At 40.9% G+C, this 19,219-nt stretch overlaps 1 protein-coding gene across 2 annotated transcripts in view; it reads right to left on the bottom strand.

The window, feature by feature from the left end:
• inpp5a (inositol polyphosphate-5-phosphatase A) overlaps nt 1–19,219 on the bottom strand; it is a 233,466-nt gene that overhangs the window by 2,543 nt on the left and 211,704 nt on the right. Inside the window, exons 13-15 of one of the 2 annotated variants that reach the window (XM_074675858.1) lie at nt 6,905–7,016; nt 1,723–1,791; nt 326–413 (exon numbers count right to left, since the gene is read on the bottom strand). In XM_074675858.1, coding sequence (XP_074531959.1) covers nt 333–413; nt 1,723–1,791; nt 6,905–7,016 — 262 coding nt within the window. In that variant the 3' untranslated portion in view covers nt 326–332. The remainder of the gene's footprint in view (nt 1–325; nt 414–1,722; nt 1,792–6,904; nt 7,017–19,219) is intronic. The other variant, XM_074675857.1, reaches the window with a different exon arrangement.

The raw sequence follows: 19,219 nt of genomic DNA, 5'->3' as shown, positions 1-19,219 counted from the left end.
GTGATGTTGTCACATACTTAACTGAAAATCTGATCCTGTCTTGTAAGAACTTTCAGTGGTCATACTCTCATGAGATTGCACCTATCTGACCAAAATGTGTAAAAACAGGGTCCAGGTTCATAAATACTGAAATTCTCCTTGAATGTCTGAAAATGTCTGAAGCATTTCAATCACATTTTTTCCAAAATTGATGCTTTATTTTGGAATAAAACTTCAAACAGGCTTCTCTTCCTTCAGATCCAAGTTGTAGTGAAAAATCAAGCAAATCAGAGCAAACAATAGCAACAAGTGTGAGGTATTATAATGAAGAAAAGTTAATATTTACCACGACATCACTGCACCACACAACACTTGTGCTTATTTGCATTAGGTTTACCTGCCCCCGCTGTTATTCGGAAGGACAGGAAGACGGGCTGGAGGGGGACAGAGACAGAGCACAGTCAGAGAAACACTTTATTGATGCTCCTTCTCTCTGAGTGAGTGTGTGAGTGTGTGTGAGTGGAGGTTAAACTCACATAGCAGTGCCGTGCATTTTTGCGCCTGTGTGCTAACTACATTGGACATTTTTTAAACATAGCCGTCTGTGATTTTAGCGGCAGTGTGTGGCGGGGAGATGAGCGCTGCTGTAGTATCTCTCAGTGTGCTCGGGTCACATCACACACACACACTACTGTCTGTGACACTCTGAGTATTGATGAAAGACCTGACTTAAGGCGCCTCTCTTTCACTGCAAGACCTCCTGTCTGACACGGAGGAGACTGAAGAGATGGTGTTAAACACTTTCTATACAGTCAGCTTCAGAAAATATCTCCCTTGTGCAGCTTTGACTTCTTCCTTGAACATAAACAGTCCTAACAAATGCTGATCATCAACACTAGGGCCGCTGTGTAACTGACTGATAAGACAAAAAGTAAATTATGAGAATTTTCATATTTGAATTAAATAATGTTGATATTAGTCATGATAAAAAGTTGATAGCACAGAATAGAAACAGGAAGCTCAGCTATGTTCAAAGCTTACAAGTTCTTTTGTTTACATGTCTGAAATGTGCAGGAAAGTGTTGTAGTGTTATCGCTTGTTATCAAACACAAATTGACAGATTTTAATGAAGAAAAAAATACATGAACACACTTTGGATTCCAACTGTTGAGCCTTTTGAAAAAATGTCTGCATTTTTTACACAGGAAAAAAACTTTTTTTGATGAAGCTGCATCTCTGAAAAATAAAGACATAATTAAGCTGAATTTCTTTTTCAGAAAATGCCTGTTACAAAAAAAACGAGGGTCAGTGCATGACAACACACAAGGGAGTTTCTGTTCTGATTTAATTTTGAATATTAAGGTGTTTTTGGTACTGTATGTTCAACTTAGTATTCCAAAGTCTCTGTTGTATTTCTTTTCATCATTCTTCATGATATGAGGTAATCATTATTGATATAAAAGTAGACCAAGCTGCCTGTTTGAGGAGCTCAAAAAAAGACAGAGAGCTGAAAAGAAACAAAGTTCATGAGTTATTCAGTCAGTTACTGATCATACTCTAGAACTTTCTATCACACATTTCACACAAGTTATGAGGCTGAATCATTTTCTTTCCATAACACAGTTTGAAATGAAAGTCTGTGCTCCACTCTGTTCTTTACACTCAAGCTTAAAACTACAGACTAAATGTCTGTTATACAACAGTACACAAACTCTGACACAAGCGCAGACACACTCTTGTTACCTTGTGGTCCCCCATGCAGACATTTGGCCCGATGTTGTCGTACACAACAGACTTCTCCTCGTTTTCAGGCTGCAGAGACAAAAATGAAAGTTTGGGGAAGAAAGAGAGAGATGTAAATGAAACAGTAAACACGTGATGCTGGCCAGCAGCAGCATGTTGATGTAACATCTTCATCAAGTGCTTTGAGATAGATTAAGTGGTAAATGCACAAGATTCATCAGACACACAGGGCAGAGGTTTTATTGTTTATTCCCCCCAAAAAAGAAACAAAACAACAGCTTGTGAGATTTAGAAACATAAGAGGACATGAGCTTAACTTTTTTTTTTTTTTTTTTTTTAATATCTTGAGATTTTCAGACTCACAGCTCCAACACTTAAAGTAAAATAAAGTATTTGGGTTTTGGACTGTTAAGTACTATTTCTACCGCCTGAGGTTAATCCTAGAATTTCATAGCCAGTGGTATGTTTAAAATTTTGATCACTGTCAGATTCAGGAATTGAAATGAAAGCAACAGACTGAACTTAATCATCTTTAATTTTACATTTACTGATCAGATAAATGGTGGATAATGCAGTTGTTTTTAGGTAATTTTTGATAACTTTCTGATGCTGTTTTCATTCTGCAGGAGTTGCAGTTTGGTTGCTGTCTCTGTTTCTTCAATATAAGTTTCATCCACAGGTTTGTGGTGTTTATGATCCTCTGACATCAGTCCAATCAGCTGCTCCTGTACGCCTGGCTCTTTGGTGGTAGCTCCAACTCAAACTGTTTTTCTTCCCATAGACACAAAGTGCACACTTAACATTAGTTTTGAGTTTTTTGAGTTGTATGAGTCTGTCATAAGTGCAGTGGTGTTGTTATTTTGCACCATAGATGCAGCAGGAGGACATTTCAGGGCCTTAACTTTAAACGCAAGTAGCACAAGTGGAAAGAGTCCACTTTAGGCTCGCTGCAGAAACACTGGAAACCACAGACACACCAATTCAAAAAGCTGATCTTTGGAGCAATAATGTGTGTACAGCGTTGAACAAAAAAACTTTTTGGTACACTGCACGGAAGATGAACTTTTCCAGTGGATTCTAGTGGCTTTAAAGACGGCTTATAGGCGTGAAACAATTTATTCTGGTTCACAAAAACCTCTCCTGTTCTTCTACTTTCTGAAATGTCTTTGAGCAACAATCTGAAAAAGAGAAAGCAATATGAGTGGGTGTAGTTTGGGTTGGATGCAGCCATTGCAGTCAGATTTGTGGCTGCAGGCTGGAGCAATCTTCTGAAGCATTTTAAAAACTTTCTGCAGTGACTACTCATTGATGAGCCCTCACCTGTGGTCAGTGGACCGTTCTCCTCAGAGGAAAGAGCAGTTTTTACTTTAAACTTGTGCACAGCGCATCGTGGAGGAATGAAAAGCCAGAAGAACGCACCAAGTGGACATTTGCCTCTGCATCACAAACTCTGGGTGTAATCTAAGAGCCTATCAGAGGGAATCATGTTTCAATATCTGCACACAAAAAGCTGTTACCCTCTCACACATGGATCTGCAGACTGGAGAATAAATCACACTTGTCTGGTTGAACTAAAGACTTTTTAAACACACACACAGACACACACTGGGCTGCTGGGTTGTGACTCGAGGAGCTGCTCTGACGCTTCAGAGGAAAGAGACAGAGAACTCGAGAATGAAGCATAAAGTGAAATCCAAATTAACTTCAGTCCAATCCTGCAGCTGAGCGGGGTCAGCACACCTCCACCTCCTGCAGCGGCCTCGCACCGCCACCTCTCCATTCGTCTCCCGCAGCCACGGATACATTCATCAAACACACACTTGATAATTCACAAAGGCAGCATAAAATTGTGGATTTTCGAGCTGCATAATCTTTAGACAGATAAACAAATTACCCAGGGCCCTGCAGCAGAGACGGAGCGCTCGCTCGGCTAAACATTCATTACCGGCACTCCCGGGGCTGGTGCCGCGCCGCTCAGCCAGCGGGCAACCTTTGGCGTGTTAGGGCTCGGCAAGCAGAAAATAACATGATGGCGAGTTAACCGACCGTGCCATGATAGATGACGCCACACGCCAGGCTGTTTACGGGCCTATGTCTCAACAATCTGTAACGCTGGGAGCTGGAGAGTGTGTGCTCAGTGAATCATCAGCCAATCTGCGAACACACTAACTGTTCCACTTGGTCCCTGCATTACAAGCAATTAGCCAGAGCATGAAGGGGGAGGAGAGCAAACACAAACCAGCTGTGTGTGTGTCTCTGTGTGTCTGTGTGTGTGTGAATCAGTTTTATATAATTCTGACACATTAACTGGCCGAAACAAACTGGGTGTTATCATTTTAAAATGTTTTACAGTCTTTGTTTTTTATAGTTCCTGCCTGGCTTCAGCTAGGGAGAGAAGAAAGATCAGGAAGGAATTTCTCATTTGTGGGCAACAAAAGAAAACTAAACTTCCTGAGCAGCCCCCTGTGGTGAGCAGTTACTGTACAAAACACTGCTGCATCTATTCCACAGATGAAAGCTGAAAGTCAGACTTTAAAAGCTGAACTTTGTAGTAGTTTGGAAATAGAAATATTGTTTCTCAATTAAAACATAATCTTGTTGTAAAGAGTGTGTATGTATTGCATGTTCAGAGTGTAGAAAAATAATTTTCCCCAAGGAGATTAATAAAGAATATCTTTTTCTTCAATCTTCGATCTAATTCTGCAACTTTTTAAGCCACAGCCCCAATTTGACCCATTTTACAGTATTAAGGATCCATTGTCATGAAAAGCTTGGCTTTGATAAATTCCTGCTGTGTGCAGCAGTGAAACAAGCTGTTATGAATGCAGTGTAATCCTCTGGGGCCAAGAGTTGGATCAAAATAGATCCACTAAAAGTTCTTCTCTTGGTCACTCAACGGCTCAGACGACTACAAAAAGTGTCTGACAGCATTTCAGAAAGAAGGTGAAATAAATAAAACAGTGATTTCTACCTCCAGTCGAATATTTTCTTAGCAAAATTTTCAAAATTTGAACTGTTAGCAATAGGGATGGGTACCTTTCATATTTGAAACGATACAGTACCAATGCACAGTACCTGGCAATTGGTACCGGTACTTAACGGTAACCAATTTTTGATACTTTTTTTGTGTTTATGTGGAAAAAATTATCGGTTTCTTTGATAATCTTATTTTTTTTCAATTCAATATATTTATTCTTCAATATATAAACTTGCAATGCTGTATTCATGTGTAGCAAGGCAAATCGCCTACTCTCCCACTCCCTCAAAGTCACAAGGATGCATTTAGGTACCTAAACATGGTACCTTTTGATTTTACATGAATTGGTACCCGGTACTTTTGACAGAATTTGGTACCCATCCCTAGTTAGCAATAAATTAGTCACAGCTCATATTTGCAAGTGGTTTCTCTAGTTTCCCTTCGATGACTCTAGCCCTGGGAATCGTGGCCCATCCCCCATGGGCTATGGCCTCCAGTTCACTTATGTTCTCAGCTTCAGGACTTCTTTTGAAACCAATCCTTCATTGAATTTTGAGGTCTGGCTCGAAGATGCCCAAGCTAAAGTTTCCTCACAGGTGGAATGACATTTTCTCCAAGGATTTCCTGATATTCGATCAAATTTATCTCGTCCTCTACTAATTGCAGGTTTCCAGTGCCAGAAGAGGAGGAGCAGCCCCAGAGCATCACTGAGTCACCGCCATGCTTCACTGTAGGCAGGATACTCTTTTCAACCCAAGATTCTACTTCCTCCCCCAGACATGTGGCTGATCCAGAGGCTCCAAAAGGCTCCAGCTTTGTTTCAGTGCTACACAGAACAGCTGTAAACTATACTTCCAACTGTATCTAAAGGGACATTGAGTGTATTTGACATAATTTTGTATCAGTTTCTTTGTGAGAAGAACTGATCTCTCCTCAACTTTTCGGATAACTCTCCTGACCCAGCAGTATTTCGTACAGGCAGTCAAGCGTCACCGTCCACAATCCCCTATTTGATGTATTCTATCTCAAGCAAAACTGATGCAATTAATGAAACCCTGGATTACACAAATCAGGTGTGGTTGACACAACTTGTAATTTGCAAATGTGTTGATTTATGATTGATTCTGTTCAGACGGTTAAATTATTTTCCTCCTGTTACAGTTATGTTACAATAAAAGTTGCATTTTGTGTTGAAATTTGAGAAACCACTAGCAAAATGACTTGTGTCCAGATTTTAAATTGTTCGTGTTTGATTTTTTTTTTCAAACAGATGGGAGTTTGAATTTTGCTTATAAACTAAACTTGAAAAAGGGGTTGAAAAAATGTCAGAAGAACTGTAGGACATTAATTTTTTTTAATTGGTCCAGCCAAACATGATATTTTACACAACATATGAATTGGATAACTAGTTGAGACATTTTTAGTTTATGAGTACTCCTTGGTCTGAAAGTTGTATCATCAAATGGGATTATGGAAATTATAAACACTGTTTCTGGATTTGAAAGCGATTCTTTACTTATTTTTTAAATTTTGAATTAATTTTATTCTATTTTTTAAATTATTTCTATTTTTAATGTTGTCAGTCACAAAATAACAATCTGAACCTGTCAGCAAAAGAAAACAAAACAAAAAAAAACTAGTGGATGTAATTTCATATGACGAATTTGTCCACGTGTTACGTTGGACTCCAATCAATGAGCGTTTACACAAAATTCCCCTTTGACAGAAAGTGGCTGACAGAAGATGTGGGAACTTGGCAGAGCTGCACGGTGGATCTCTCAGTAATCCAGCAAACAGAACAGGAGCAGAGTATAGAGAGAGGTGGCAGATTGGCTGCAGTTTACAGGGCTGTGTTGGATTTGAGGCAGAGCGGAGACCTGTAGGGTTTGATTCCCTGAGGTAGATGACAGATCTGTGGCTTAATGAAGAAGATCAGAGCCCGCTGGGGTGAAATACTGGGGTATATAAACTGCCTGGATGGACCCCTGGCTTAACTCGCCAAATTAATATTCACAGACACCTCATCCTTCCATCTGTGAGGCGGCAGAGGGCAGGGGGTTGATGTGGATCAAGGACGATAGAGTTGTAGAAATAAAAGGACAGAGAAATTAATGAAGACGCCTTTTTTAAGTGAAGGGAGGAGTGAGGGTATTTTTGTCACCGGAAGCCCTTCAAGTGAATGCAAAGTATTACATCCAGGCTCACCTTTAGGACCAGGTCTCTGGCAGAGGAGGACAGGAGGATCCGGTCACACCAGGCGGGGCATCTGGTGTTCATGTACTGCTTCCCCTGACTGCTGTCTTCACTGTACGGATAACTGATGGAGAGACACACAAACAAAAGATGAAACAGAGTCAATAAATGTCCATCAGCACTGCCTGGTGATTTAAGGATGCTGGAAAGGACAGAGTGAGGAAGGAAAATTAAAAAGCAAAGGAGGGTCCATCAGAAACACAGCAGACTAAACAGATATCAAACAGCAATGCGCCTGGGAAGGAAAGGTGTTACATTTACATCAGCTGAGCCTTTCATTATAGACTCCAACTATTCCATGAGGCTCAGTTTCTGGAACTTTAGAAACTCAAAACATTTTACAGACCATGAATCAAAATGATTTTTCCTTGAGAATATGCAGTCGCTGCTTCCTTTAACAGATTTCACACTGAAAGATGCAAATAAAACAAGTGTTTTCATCTTATTTTTTGTAAAAAATATCTTTTAAACTTGTTATAAGTTACATTCACATGACAGGTCCAGATAAACATCTAACTCCATACCATAATGAGCTATAAATAAGACCTGAAACGCGTGGGATGATAAAAAGATCTGCAAATATATATTTTTTAAATTTAGACCTAAATTACTCTTATCTCAGAAAACTTCACAAACTTCTTTACCCCCTGTGACAGATTTCTTTTGGGTTGTAAAGTCTTCAAAACAAGATATTTATCTTGACTAGTGATATAAATACCTCTCGTTTCAAGCCCTAAGTAAGATTTCAAAGAGGAGTAGGACTACAAAACTTGCTTGGTTTAAACAATTTTGAGGAACAATATCTGAACACTTGTGCTCCACTGGACCACATCCTGGTAAAAGTTGCTAAAATAAAGAGCTCACAGCTAGTTTTTAAAACCTTAGATGGTCTCTGTAGCAGCTGCTGAGAACTATAGGAACAAAATGTCAGATTAAAAAGTTTTATGTAAAGTTTGACCACTACACTGCAAAAAAACTGAAATCTCACCAAGTGTTTTTGTCTCATTTTCAGTAAAAATGTCTTTTTAGACTTGATATGAGCCCCTGAGGTCTAATGAAGTAATAATGAGGTCTAAATTCCCCGTAACAAGAAAAAAAAAAGTTTTCAATGGGGTCAGAGAAATGTGCTTGAATTAAGACATTATTCTCGACAACCACATTTCTCTTACCCCACTGGCAGATTTTTTTTGACGTGTTACAGGGAATTTAGACCTCATTTTTGTCTTTTTAAAAAATTTGAAATAAGACATTTCTCTGGACTGGAGGTGGAAGGGGCTCCTCTGAAGTCTAAAAAGACATTTTTACTAAAAAACAAGAGAAACAACACTTGATAAGATTTCAGTTTTTTGGAGTGCATGAGGAGGAGAAAGAAAAAGTAGTAAAATTACTAGAAGAGGAGGAAAAAGCTGATATAGAAGTAAAACAAGCAGTCAAGGAAAACTTAGAAGAAGGACTGGTGGAAGAATGAGGAAAATTAGAATTGTGAGATCAAGAAGGCAGCAAATTCACACCTATAACTTCACCTGACTCATGTTAGATACAGCGAATTCAACATATTGTTATCTGACTGATGATAAACTGTTTTCCTGAATAAAGAACAGGATGGTGGTGGAAAGGCAATAAAGGCAGCTATAAGTATGATTTGAATGATCAACAGAGGAGTAATAAACCTGACACATCACGTCATCTGAGACTTCAGAAAATGTTCCTGAGAAAACAGGAGGTCCATAAGTCTGACCGAGTGTCTGAGTAATCTCCTGAATCAACATACACCGATGGCTCAATCACTGCGTCTCACTCTGCCAACTGTACAGGCTGAGAGTGTGTGTGTTTGTGAGAGTAAAAAGGAAAAGAGAGGGGGAGAGATTCAGCAGCCCATATGCACCGCTACATCCCCACACGGTCATCAAAAACAGATTAGGAGCCGCAGCAAACGGCTCAGAGAGAGATCCTATCTGAGGAAACAGCAGGAACAATCGCATGATTTAAGCGGCTGGAGGCGAGCTGATTCAGATTTACATTGTTGAGAATTCAATTTGGCCCGTTCGCTCATCAAATGGCTTCAGATTTACACACCACACAATCCAATTTGTTTGTGGGTGCTCATCAGGATGTGGAGCGGGCGTACGTACTGTAACACCAATCCAATTTGCTCCTTCAGTGCAGCAAGTGCTAACTGTAGCAGAACATCAAGAGAGAGGCTCTTCTGTGAGGATCCTAATGATAAAATAAACACATTCATCTGGACTTCCATTCATCACACACACACACTGCTCTGATAGCTTAATTAGACTTTGTGCTAAAGCAGAATACATTTCAGAAATATTAAGTGCTGCTGCATTGTATGTGTAATAAGTGTAAGTGTGTTATGTGTAGAGCAGGGATTCTTCTGCTGCAGAGAGCACAGAAAGCTACACAAACGCTCTATATGGGAATTCATGAATACTTTAACCAATTATGAAGCAATTTCCTGATATGTTTTCAATCAATCCATGTCCCTCAAACCAGCGTGTCTACAACATCTCTCGGTCTTTAAACAGTTAGAAGGAACTGCTTCCTTTTCCATGTGTTTCCTTGGTTCCCAGTCTAACAAGCTCCTTGAGGAGCAAGAATGGAGTCAGTGCAGAGAATCTATGTGGAGATTATCAGCTAAACTCTGATGTAGATATATTTACGTACAGCCATGTTAGATACTTGATTCTGCTTGGTCCTTGCATTGCCGTGTTTTGTAGCAACATCCAGTTATTTCTTGATTGCAGATGATGTAATCACAGGCTAGGACCCACTGACTGTATTTCAATATGCAGGATGAAGTCTTGAAAATTCAACTGTTGTTTGTTCACAGCAACCTGTGAGTGTCAGACAGATGTGAAATGTGCTCTTTGGACACTTTTCTGCGAATTGATTTGACATGATTTGTGTGATCAGGATGTCGAGTGTTGTTTTTGCTGTTGAGATGAACAGAGATGTAGTCTCTATGATGCCGCTCAGGTTTTTCTGAAGCCAAGTTTTGAAGTCTTCCGTCATCAGTGGTCATATTGGAAGGCTGACTTAATCTGACTTCCATTAATTCTTGTTTGATGTAAAGGGGGGCGCAGAGGCAGGTCCGTCTAGTAGTCAGGCCAGCCATGTATTTTTTGCGCCAAAACTCACAAGTTTAAACTCTTTAAAGACAATGAGCTGTATTGTTATTTTGACATACATCGTTTTTGAACCAGGCAGTAAACATGTTTTTGTTTGTGGTTTTTGGTGTTTCTGCAGCCGGCCTGACAACTGGCACTTGGGGGCGTTTACACGACAATGGTTTTCGGGTTAAACGCAAAAGTTTTGTTGTGTTTCGACCTGTCATTTACACAGAAATGGTGTTTTAGCCTACCTTAAACGCAAACTTTTGAAAATGGCTCCAGAGTGGTATTTTTCCTGAAACGCGGCCGACACCGTTTTCAGTGGAAACGCTGATGTCACACTCCACTTCCCACGAATGCATACATCAGTGTCAGTGGATGTTTCCTCTGTATTCCTTTCAGTCGCCATCTGTAGCAGCTCCTCTTCTGTGTACTTCGGTTCATGCAGGTATCCTTTTGGTTCCAAAGTGAATGTAACTTCATCGTCACTGTCATAGTCACTCATTTTGAATTTCCTACGCTGCCTCACAATCCTTAGAGTACAAACAAAAGAATTACGATACTTGATCAAACTTACACGAGGCTACAACCGGCGCCCGAAGCATAGCTTGTTTACATTCCCTACAGCTGAAAGGTGGAGGGGGGACGGAGCGCACTAGCGCTGCGCGGAAGGACACATGACCAGTTAGTTAGGTCCGGATAAATGTTTATATTTCCGAAGACTTAATGCACTTAAAATATTTTATGTATCGTACTCTTAAACTGTGGTATTACTTTTTGATTTGAGTTATTGTAGGCAGAGAAAATAGCCTTTGAATTTGGTACCGTCTGTCCCTGTTAGCGCCCATTTCCTCATCACCATCGATTAAAGTTTTTGTCTTACTGAGGGAGAGGAGACAACTTTCTACTGTAACTAATGCCCTTAGTGGTCACATAGAGCTCATACAACCCCACTTCAAAAAAACTGAACTATCCCTTTAAGAACTCCTACTAACAGTAAAATGGTTGATTTGATCAAAGTAAGCCAAACTACTGACGAATCTAAATGTTTTATTTCAAAAGAGACTTTCAGATCTTATCTAATACCTCCATGGTCCCAGATGTAACGTGCAGCTCACTCATCATGCCAGGGATCCCTCACTCTGTTCACCACTTGATCATCAGTAAAAAAACTGGAAACTTGCTATCAAAGGAGAGGGGTTTCCAGGAATTGGCGAGTGTCAGTCATGACCAGCGTTTTGAGATGTCACATACATACACACATAAAAATCAGAACCCAGGTTAAAAATACCAGCATAACCTTTTAGAAAAGATGCTTGAGCTGCTCTCAGCTAGCTCCCACACACAAGCTGACACTCTCACACACACACTGAGCCCCCCCACCAGGTGAACAAACAAACCTGTAGAATGCTACTTAAAAAGTGCCCTGCCTCCAATTAGCATTAATAGCACTTAAACAGTGGGGGAAATGCATGGGGGGTTTTGGTATGCTAATCAAAGAGCTGAAGGAGTGATCCGGGATAAAAGAGAGCATGAAGAATAGGATGAGAGAAACAGAGATAGACAAGGAGGCAGAGGAGAGGGGATAAAGACGGATCAGACAGAAAGAGGCAGAGTGAGGGTGGAAAAAAAAGAGCAAAGTCTTCAAAGTCTTCAGGGTGGCCTGAATCCTCAGCTGCTTCCTGAGGGACGGACCCCGGCCTCAAACAATCCTCCTATCAGGGAACCTCTGAGACCTTTATTGACTAACAAGCTCGGGGTCATTTTGGTGTTAAACAGATTGAGAGAAAATCAAGTTTCCCCCTCACCTCCTTCAAACAATGAACTCACTCCTGATAGCCAACTTCCTCCAGCACTCCAGCAACAAAACTCTGCTATCATTCAGTCAATGCTGTGACAGCCAGCCATCGTAAAAGCTGATTAAAAATACTCAACAAAGGCTGTTAAAGGGCCATTCTGTGTGTGCAGGTAAAGGTTGTTCCCCTTTCTGTTTCACCGCACCCTCCGCTGCACCACATGTAGATAACACGACTTAATGCAACCGCAAACAGTCCAACAGCTCGGAGTGATTAATGTGTCCGATTAGCTTGCAAGCAAACTTATCGTGGAAGGTAAACGGTCTGAGAGGGCGTGTGGCCCCAGACCTTCAGCTCATATCAGACTCCTATTGCCCACAGAAAGACTAATTACACTAATTAATGGGCTAAAGCTGATAACTCCAACTATTGTGTACCAGTAGAGGAGGTGTAACTGCACTCAATCCACACGCACTGCTTTAACGACGGTGCTCCAGCAGAAAACAGGTTGGCCAGCAACAACAGTAATACTTTACTGTTAATGTAACCGGGGATACCCCTCAGAGAAACAAAACCTTAGTAATGTAGAGTGCTGGTCAAGACATGAGCATTAAAAGTTTCATGTGAAGAATCAATCACAGAAAAAGAAATGAAATAAACTGTAATTAAGCAGCATCCAATGACATCTGGGCACTCATTGTGTTTTCAACCATGCACTTAAGTCGAAGATTTTATATATATATATATATATATATATATATATATATATATATATATATATATATATATATATATATATATATATATATATATATATACACTAATTTAACATATTTATTCTTCAACATATAACCTTGCAATGCTGTGTTCATGTCCAGCATGGACATTTGCCTACTCTTCTCCTCCCTCACAGTCACAAGTATGTGTTTAGGTACCTAAACATGGTACCTTTTGATTTTACATGAATTCGTGCCCACTTATTTTGACAGAATTCATTCGGTACCTATAAAAGTACCTGATTCTGTACCCACCCCTTGTGGTATAGGAGATATTTATCATGAGTTTGCCTACTCAGAGGCACAGCTCACCAGAATGACAGGTGGGCACACTGTGGCTGTCAGAGAGGAGGCTCAAAACCTGCCTCTTTACTGCACAATACTTCGACAGAAGCTGCGTTGAGTTTAGCATTTACAATATGGCACCTGATGACATTATGCTTCATAACCATGTATCAGAAACAGATGGGGACATCACAGAGACTACATCAATGTATTAACTAGTATATGGCTCTGATCCAGAAGTTGAGGGGCATGAATGTGTTCAAAAAGCTTGTACACAGGTGTAAGGACAGGTGCCCAACTGAATTCTGCAGCTCTGTTAAACTGGGCATGTAAACAAACTGAATGGGTCTATGAGAACAGAGGTCCTTTAAATGGCTGTGTGAATACCTTTCTATATGAACGCCTTAAAATTAACTGCATAAATATTTAATTAATATATTATTCACATTCAATGTCCCTCCCATCATCTTCTGTTATTTCTTTATGAGCTGCATTGTAACCAGCAGGCATTAATATGCTGGTTGGAAAGCAAATCTTGAGCATAATTAAGAGAAGTAAAAGCTGTTATACATTGGTGGTCACCTATTACCTAAAAGCATCGAGCAGACAGACTATCCAGAGAATATTGAGTCATCTTTTGCACTAATGTAAAGCAGAGAATTATCCAGCTAATCAAACATAAGGATGAGAGGAAGCTGTGATGCACTGTTAAAGAAAAGGACTGATGGAATTTCTAGGGAACAAAAAACAAGCTTCAAGTGGTCACAGTAAAAAATAAAAACAGAAACAGCTTCCATAAAGTAAATGAAGACATGTATAACGTGTACGTCTGAGGGAGCAGGTTTATGAAACCTCTGTGCTCTATTATATGTAAAGACAGCACGCTCTGCTCAGACTGACTGATGACTGGATCATTTCTGCTGCCAGGTGTGTTTGGTGTTTACATTTTTACAGCAGCCACCTCTTGTGTAAAGTTGACATTAAACAGCGTTTCCTCCCTGTGTCTGTGAGCCTTTATGTTTCTGACCTCCTCTCAGATAAAATGTATGTGTGTGCTCTCAGAACCAGACCCTGCAGCACCACCTGAGAGCTCTTCCATTCATTCATGCTCAGTGTGAGGTTTAATGTTTGACCCGGCTGCCGACACATTGCTCACACCTGTTCTGCTTGCTGTCACTTTGTTTGTACTTGGACAGTAAAAAGAGGTGAGGTAAGGGTAAGTCCAGCCTGAGATGTGTCACCTGACCTCACCCAGCAGAGGGAGAGGCTGTGCTCATACATCACGAAGACAAAACACAACGAGAGTGTTAGTCGTACTAGAGTGACTTTGGATTATTGGTCTGTAGATTTAATCCAACTTAATCAAACATGTTTTATGATAGTTGATGATATTTTTCTGGCTGACAGACCTACGGGAGATGGATTTATTGACCCAGAACTCATTGCAACATGGATGTGACATAAAGTACCTGATGATGAAATAATGGGCTGTTTTACACCAGATATCACCTGAGTTATCACAGTGAGTCATCGTAACTATTCTGGTGTTATAAAAGAAGAGAAAGCTTTATCTTCCCTGTTTTACTATCTAGAATAGGTCCATCTGACCTTTACAAGTCTGCACGAATAGTCCTACATCAGGACAGGTACTTATCAAAATGTAACAATATGTTACCAATCCCAAGTACCTGGCAACCACTATTGGTACTCAATGGTACCAATTTTTGGTACTTTTGTGTGTTTATGTAGTTATAAATATTTTTTTTATATTCATTTTTTAATATATTTTTTTAACTCAAACTCAACAAATCCCTGTGACTTCAGGAAGACCTTGCATTGTGTCCAATCACTGCAACCTATTCGCAATTTTGACCAATCATAGTCGTTTTACCTGCTCCCTGGAGTTTCACCAATTGTAACAGTCAGTCCCCCACAAAACTCACTTCCTATGAAGTTGCAGACATATCAGACAAAAACAGCTCACATTTACCAACAAATATTGCAGCTGAGGACTGTGCAAATTTCCCAATGTTCTAGATAAAATGGTTTTGCACCCCATACAACTCCGTGATGGAACACTAACAAAGATGATCTATTGCAGGGATGTCAAAACAAAACAAAACACAAGAGAAGATTGAATGAAGGGTCCAGACAGCACAGGAGACAGATCACAGTTACATGGACTGCATGACAATTAACTTAAAACATTCAATGCTGCTTAATTCTCACTGGATTATGGTGCTGTTTTTTTTTTAAAAATAAATTGCATATTTATATATAAAAAATTGCAACTACCTTTGCAATTTTTGCTCACTGCTGCAATTTCATTGCAAAAAAGCGTCTAAAAACACTGCAACGTGCATTGCAATTCTTCTCAAAAAGCTGATGTGAAATCAGCAATATTAGTCCCTAACAATCTCCCAAGAAGTCTGCAATACCCTGGAGGGACTGGTATAGGTAACAAAACATGGTACTATTTGATTTTAAGTGAATTGATACTATCAGTACCACTGACAGAATTTGGTTGGTACCTATAAAAGTAACTAATCTGGTACCCATCCCTATACATCAGTGTTCATTTTATCTAACACAGCATGCAAATACATGCTGGAGAGCAAGAATGACAGGCTTTACAAAGAATTCTGCAACAAATGAGCAACAGCTCTCAATGTTGAATGATGTAGATAAAATGTAATAATCCACCAGTGAAGTTCAGTCACTTTCCTGAACCTGAGTTCTTTTAGTTCCTCCACCTTCACACACAGGTTTGAATGAATTGTATACAACTTGAATCAACTTTTTGCATAAAATTGAAGAATGGCTTCAAAGGAGTCACTGTGTTTTAATTTGGATTCTACTTTTTCACTGGCAAACCAGCTTCCCTATTCCTGGAATGGACCGCTCCTGTCCAGACTTCCTCATCCCACGCTCTCTTATCTTTCAGTCATAGTCTATGACTTTGTTCAACACAGTGATGAATAAGTGACAGGTTAAACAGTGAGCTGTTTGGGTGCTCACTATTTAATGAGGGCAATATAAACTTGGGAACAGAGGCAGGGCAGGAAGCCAGAGATAACGGTCAAAGAATCAGACACCATTTCAGAGCTGGGATCAGCTAAAAAAATCAGAAAGTGTGGGTTTGAAAAGACTCTGCAGATATGTTTGTTTGCCGTTGTCAGGGGAGGCTTGGCAAAACACAACACACACCACACACACATGCACAGATCCAGAAAGACCAGCCAAACGCTATCAATAAAGCTGAATGTTTGCTTCAGTTTGCAGAGCTGGGAGGCTCACAGGCACAACATTGGCAGAGCACAGTCCAAACAGAGCGAAATGCCATCAGCAGCTCTCTCTGCCTGCAGCGCTTCAGCTATGACATGTTTCTGTCTTTAGCTGCTCTAAATGAAGACAAGGAGACACAGATGGCTTCCATTTCATCCTCTGTGTGTAAGATTGTTTTTGACAAAGGCTGGCTCTCAGTGGCATCATCTCAGACACGGCAGAGGACAATCTGCAGCCATTATCGCCACAATGGCCCCTCATCATTTTCACAGCCCTCTGCTAGTTAGAATGATAGATGCACTGCTGATTGTACAACAATGTTCCTGTTCACTAGATCAGCCTGTTACATGGCGCACGCTTACAGTCACTCAGACCGGGTGCTTTAACCAAACATCAGCGCTCGAGTACATCTGTCCTGCTCTTAAATGGAGTCACGCGCCTCCTCTGCAGGATGGCACGTCTGAAAACAACAGGCCTCATTGGAGCAGGATGCAAACGGCAGAGCTATAGGACTAATGTATGCAGAGGGAGATAAACACACACACACACACAGGCTGACATCACCCGCTCAGGCCTTCAGAGGCTGCAGTGGTGTTGTGTGAAGAGTTGTTCACAGAACAAAGACACTCATTGTAGACAGGAGAGCCATCTGTGGCAGCACTTCCTATGAGCTCAAACCAGGAATTCTCCACCTCCCCGACAATCCTCTCATACCAGCTTATTAACAGTGATTGAGGAACTGGCATGGAGCCATGGGAGACCAAAATTTCCCCTCAGCTGAAGGACGAACTCACTCAGCCTGGCATCAGCCTTCACCTCCCTCCTTCCTCTCCCATAAACCTGTGAATGTTGCTGCTCTCACCGGCTGATGCGTCACGTTTTGGCGAGCAGACCTGCAGCGTTGGAAAATGAACGCCAACATGCCAACATGCTCCTCGACCCAAACAGTGAGGACACAACTGTTTATCAGTGTCTGCCTCCTGACTGTCCTCACCTCCTGACCCCTGGGTGAGACTCCACAAACACAGACTCATGGGAGTGGAGCCAGGTTGTTCCCTCTGGTACCTTTCCATCGTTTGTCTGTGTGCTTAAAGGGTAATAGCAATATTTTTGATCCACAATGGCACTAATGGTAGCAGTGAAGTGCTCGACGTTTTCAAGATAACTTCAGTTCAGTGAGGAGACTGGTTTATCAGGAAGTTGCAAACACATGCACCTCTCTGTCAGAAACTCTTCCACAACTTGAAATACTCATCATAGTCGTGACTTACCCCACAGGACCTACATGCTTTGCCCTCTATGTATCTACACATTGAAATAGTTCAGTCATATAAAAATCTTGGTGTTCACATTGACCACAAACTTAATTGGAAAAGGAACAGGCTGTTTTGAAGGAGGCTCTATCTAGACTGTTTTTTTAAGAAAACTGAGATCCTTCAATATTAACAGGAGACTCCTCAATGTCTTCCATCAGGGTATATTAGCCAACCTCCTGTTTTATGCTGTTCTTTGCTTGATAAAAAAGGCTGGGTCAGTGGTCGGATGTACCCTAAGCCGGTTAGGTCCGGTTAGGTCCGGTTAGGTTCAGTACCGTTTGGTACAGCTGAGCCAGATTCGGTTTGCGTTTCCACTGCAAACTCTGCCCTCTCGTGGTAGGCAGCATGTAAGCCAGATGCTGAAAGCCCCTGCTGTTAAACAACATTGTGACGCCGTAGCAGCAGGACACAGTTTACCCCACTAATAAATCAGACGAAGAAGACTAACGCGACACGGTAAACAAAGAGCATAGATGGAAGACATGCAGCATTTCATCCTCTCTGTGATTGGCATGTAGCTCTTTGATACAAAGTGTGATCAAGCTTTGTTTCAGAGAAGTCTGTGTGCTGCCAGGAAAATTGCAGCTGCTGTCGCAGGGTAAGTGACGATTCTTTGACCAATCAACGGTTTGCAGTGTTGTAGCTCCACCTTCCGAGAGTGGATCGGTTCAGTCTGGCACCCATACGAAAGGCTCCCAAAAAGTGGGACGGCTCGTCTCGGTTATTTGGGGATCTGTCCCAGGATAAGTGAGTGGAAACGCCGTAAAATGCGCACCGTACCAAGACGAACCGAACCTCAAGACTCAATTGAGGTCAAATATGACAAGAGGATTGGGGCTAAACAGAAAAATGTGCTGTTCTTTAAAGACCATCCTCTTCATAGTATTTTTAACAGGCTGAGAAGTTCTTTTAGTGATTGTCTGGTGATGCCTAAGTGCTCCACTGAATGACTCAGAAAGTTTTTTATTCTGGCAGCAGTTTGTTATTTTAATGAACATTTATGACTTGGCGCCCCTGTCTGCTCTCCTGGTGCTTTTGTGCTGCTCATCTTGTCTTTTCCATGTGTAGGTGTTGAGAGCAGTTAGTGAACCACTGACTTTGTATTTGTCCTTCATAAGCATGGTATTTGGTATTTGTTTTTTGTATTTATTAATGATAGATGTCATGATGTGTATTGTGTGCATGAGTGGACTGTGCGAATGGTGGCATACGAGTTTCCCCATCAAGGATTAATAAAGCTATCTTATCTTATCTATAAGATTGATCAGAAAAGCTACAGTCTTCTTGACTCCTGACTTTTCCATGCTTGCCCAGCTTGCTCACCATCTCCCTGCTTTGAGATCGCTCATGATTTGTCCATTGATAGAGTTGTACCACAGCTCTGATGTCACTCAAAATCTCCCTCAAAGCCCATTCCCAGTAACCACGTTACAGCCGAATCCATTCTTCCACTGCTCCCTCATTGTCCACTGAATTTCCTCCTGAAGCTGGGGGTCCCGATTCAATTTTTGCATCGATCTCGTGCAAAAAAAAAAAGGGCAGAGAAATCAGATCAGAGGAGTACTAAAAGCTTTCCCCCAAATCAATCAAAATATATGAATAAGTTACCAGTCATTTTGTATGTTTTAGGGAATATTACCTTAGTTATGCCATTTCTAATATAAAATCAAAAGAACCATAATGT

The sequence above is a fragment of the Halichoeres trimaculatus genome, unplaced genomic scaffold (assembly GCF_033239565.1).
Source record: "Halichoeres trimaculatus isolate MK-OKI-2021-1 unplaced genomic scaffold, fHalTri1.1 fHalTri1_scaffold_8, whole genome shotgun sequence".
NCBI lineage: Eukaryota > Metazoa > Chordata > Actinopteri > Labriformes > Labridae > Halichoeres > Halichoeres trimaculatus.
This window is presented reverse-complemented; position numbering and strand designations above follow the sequence as displayed.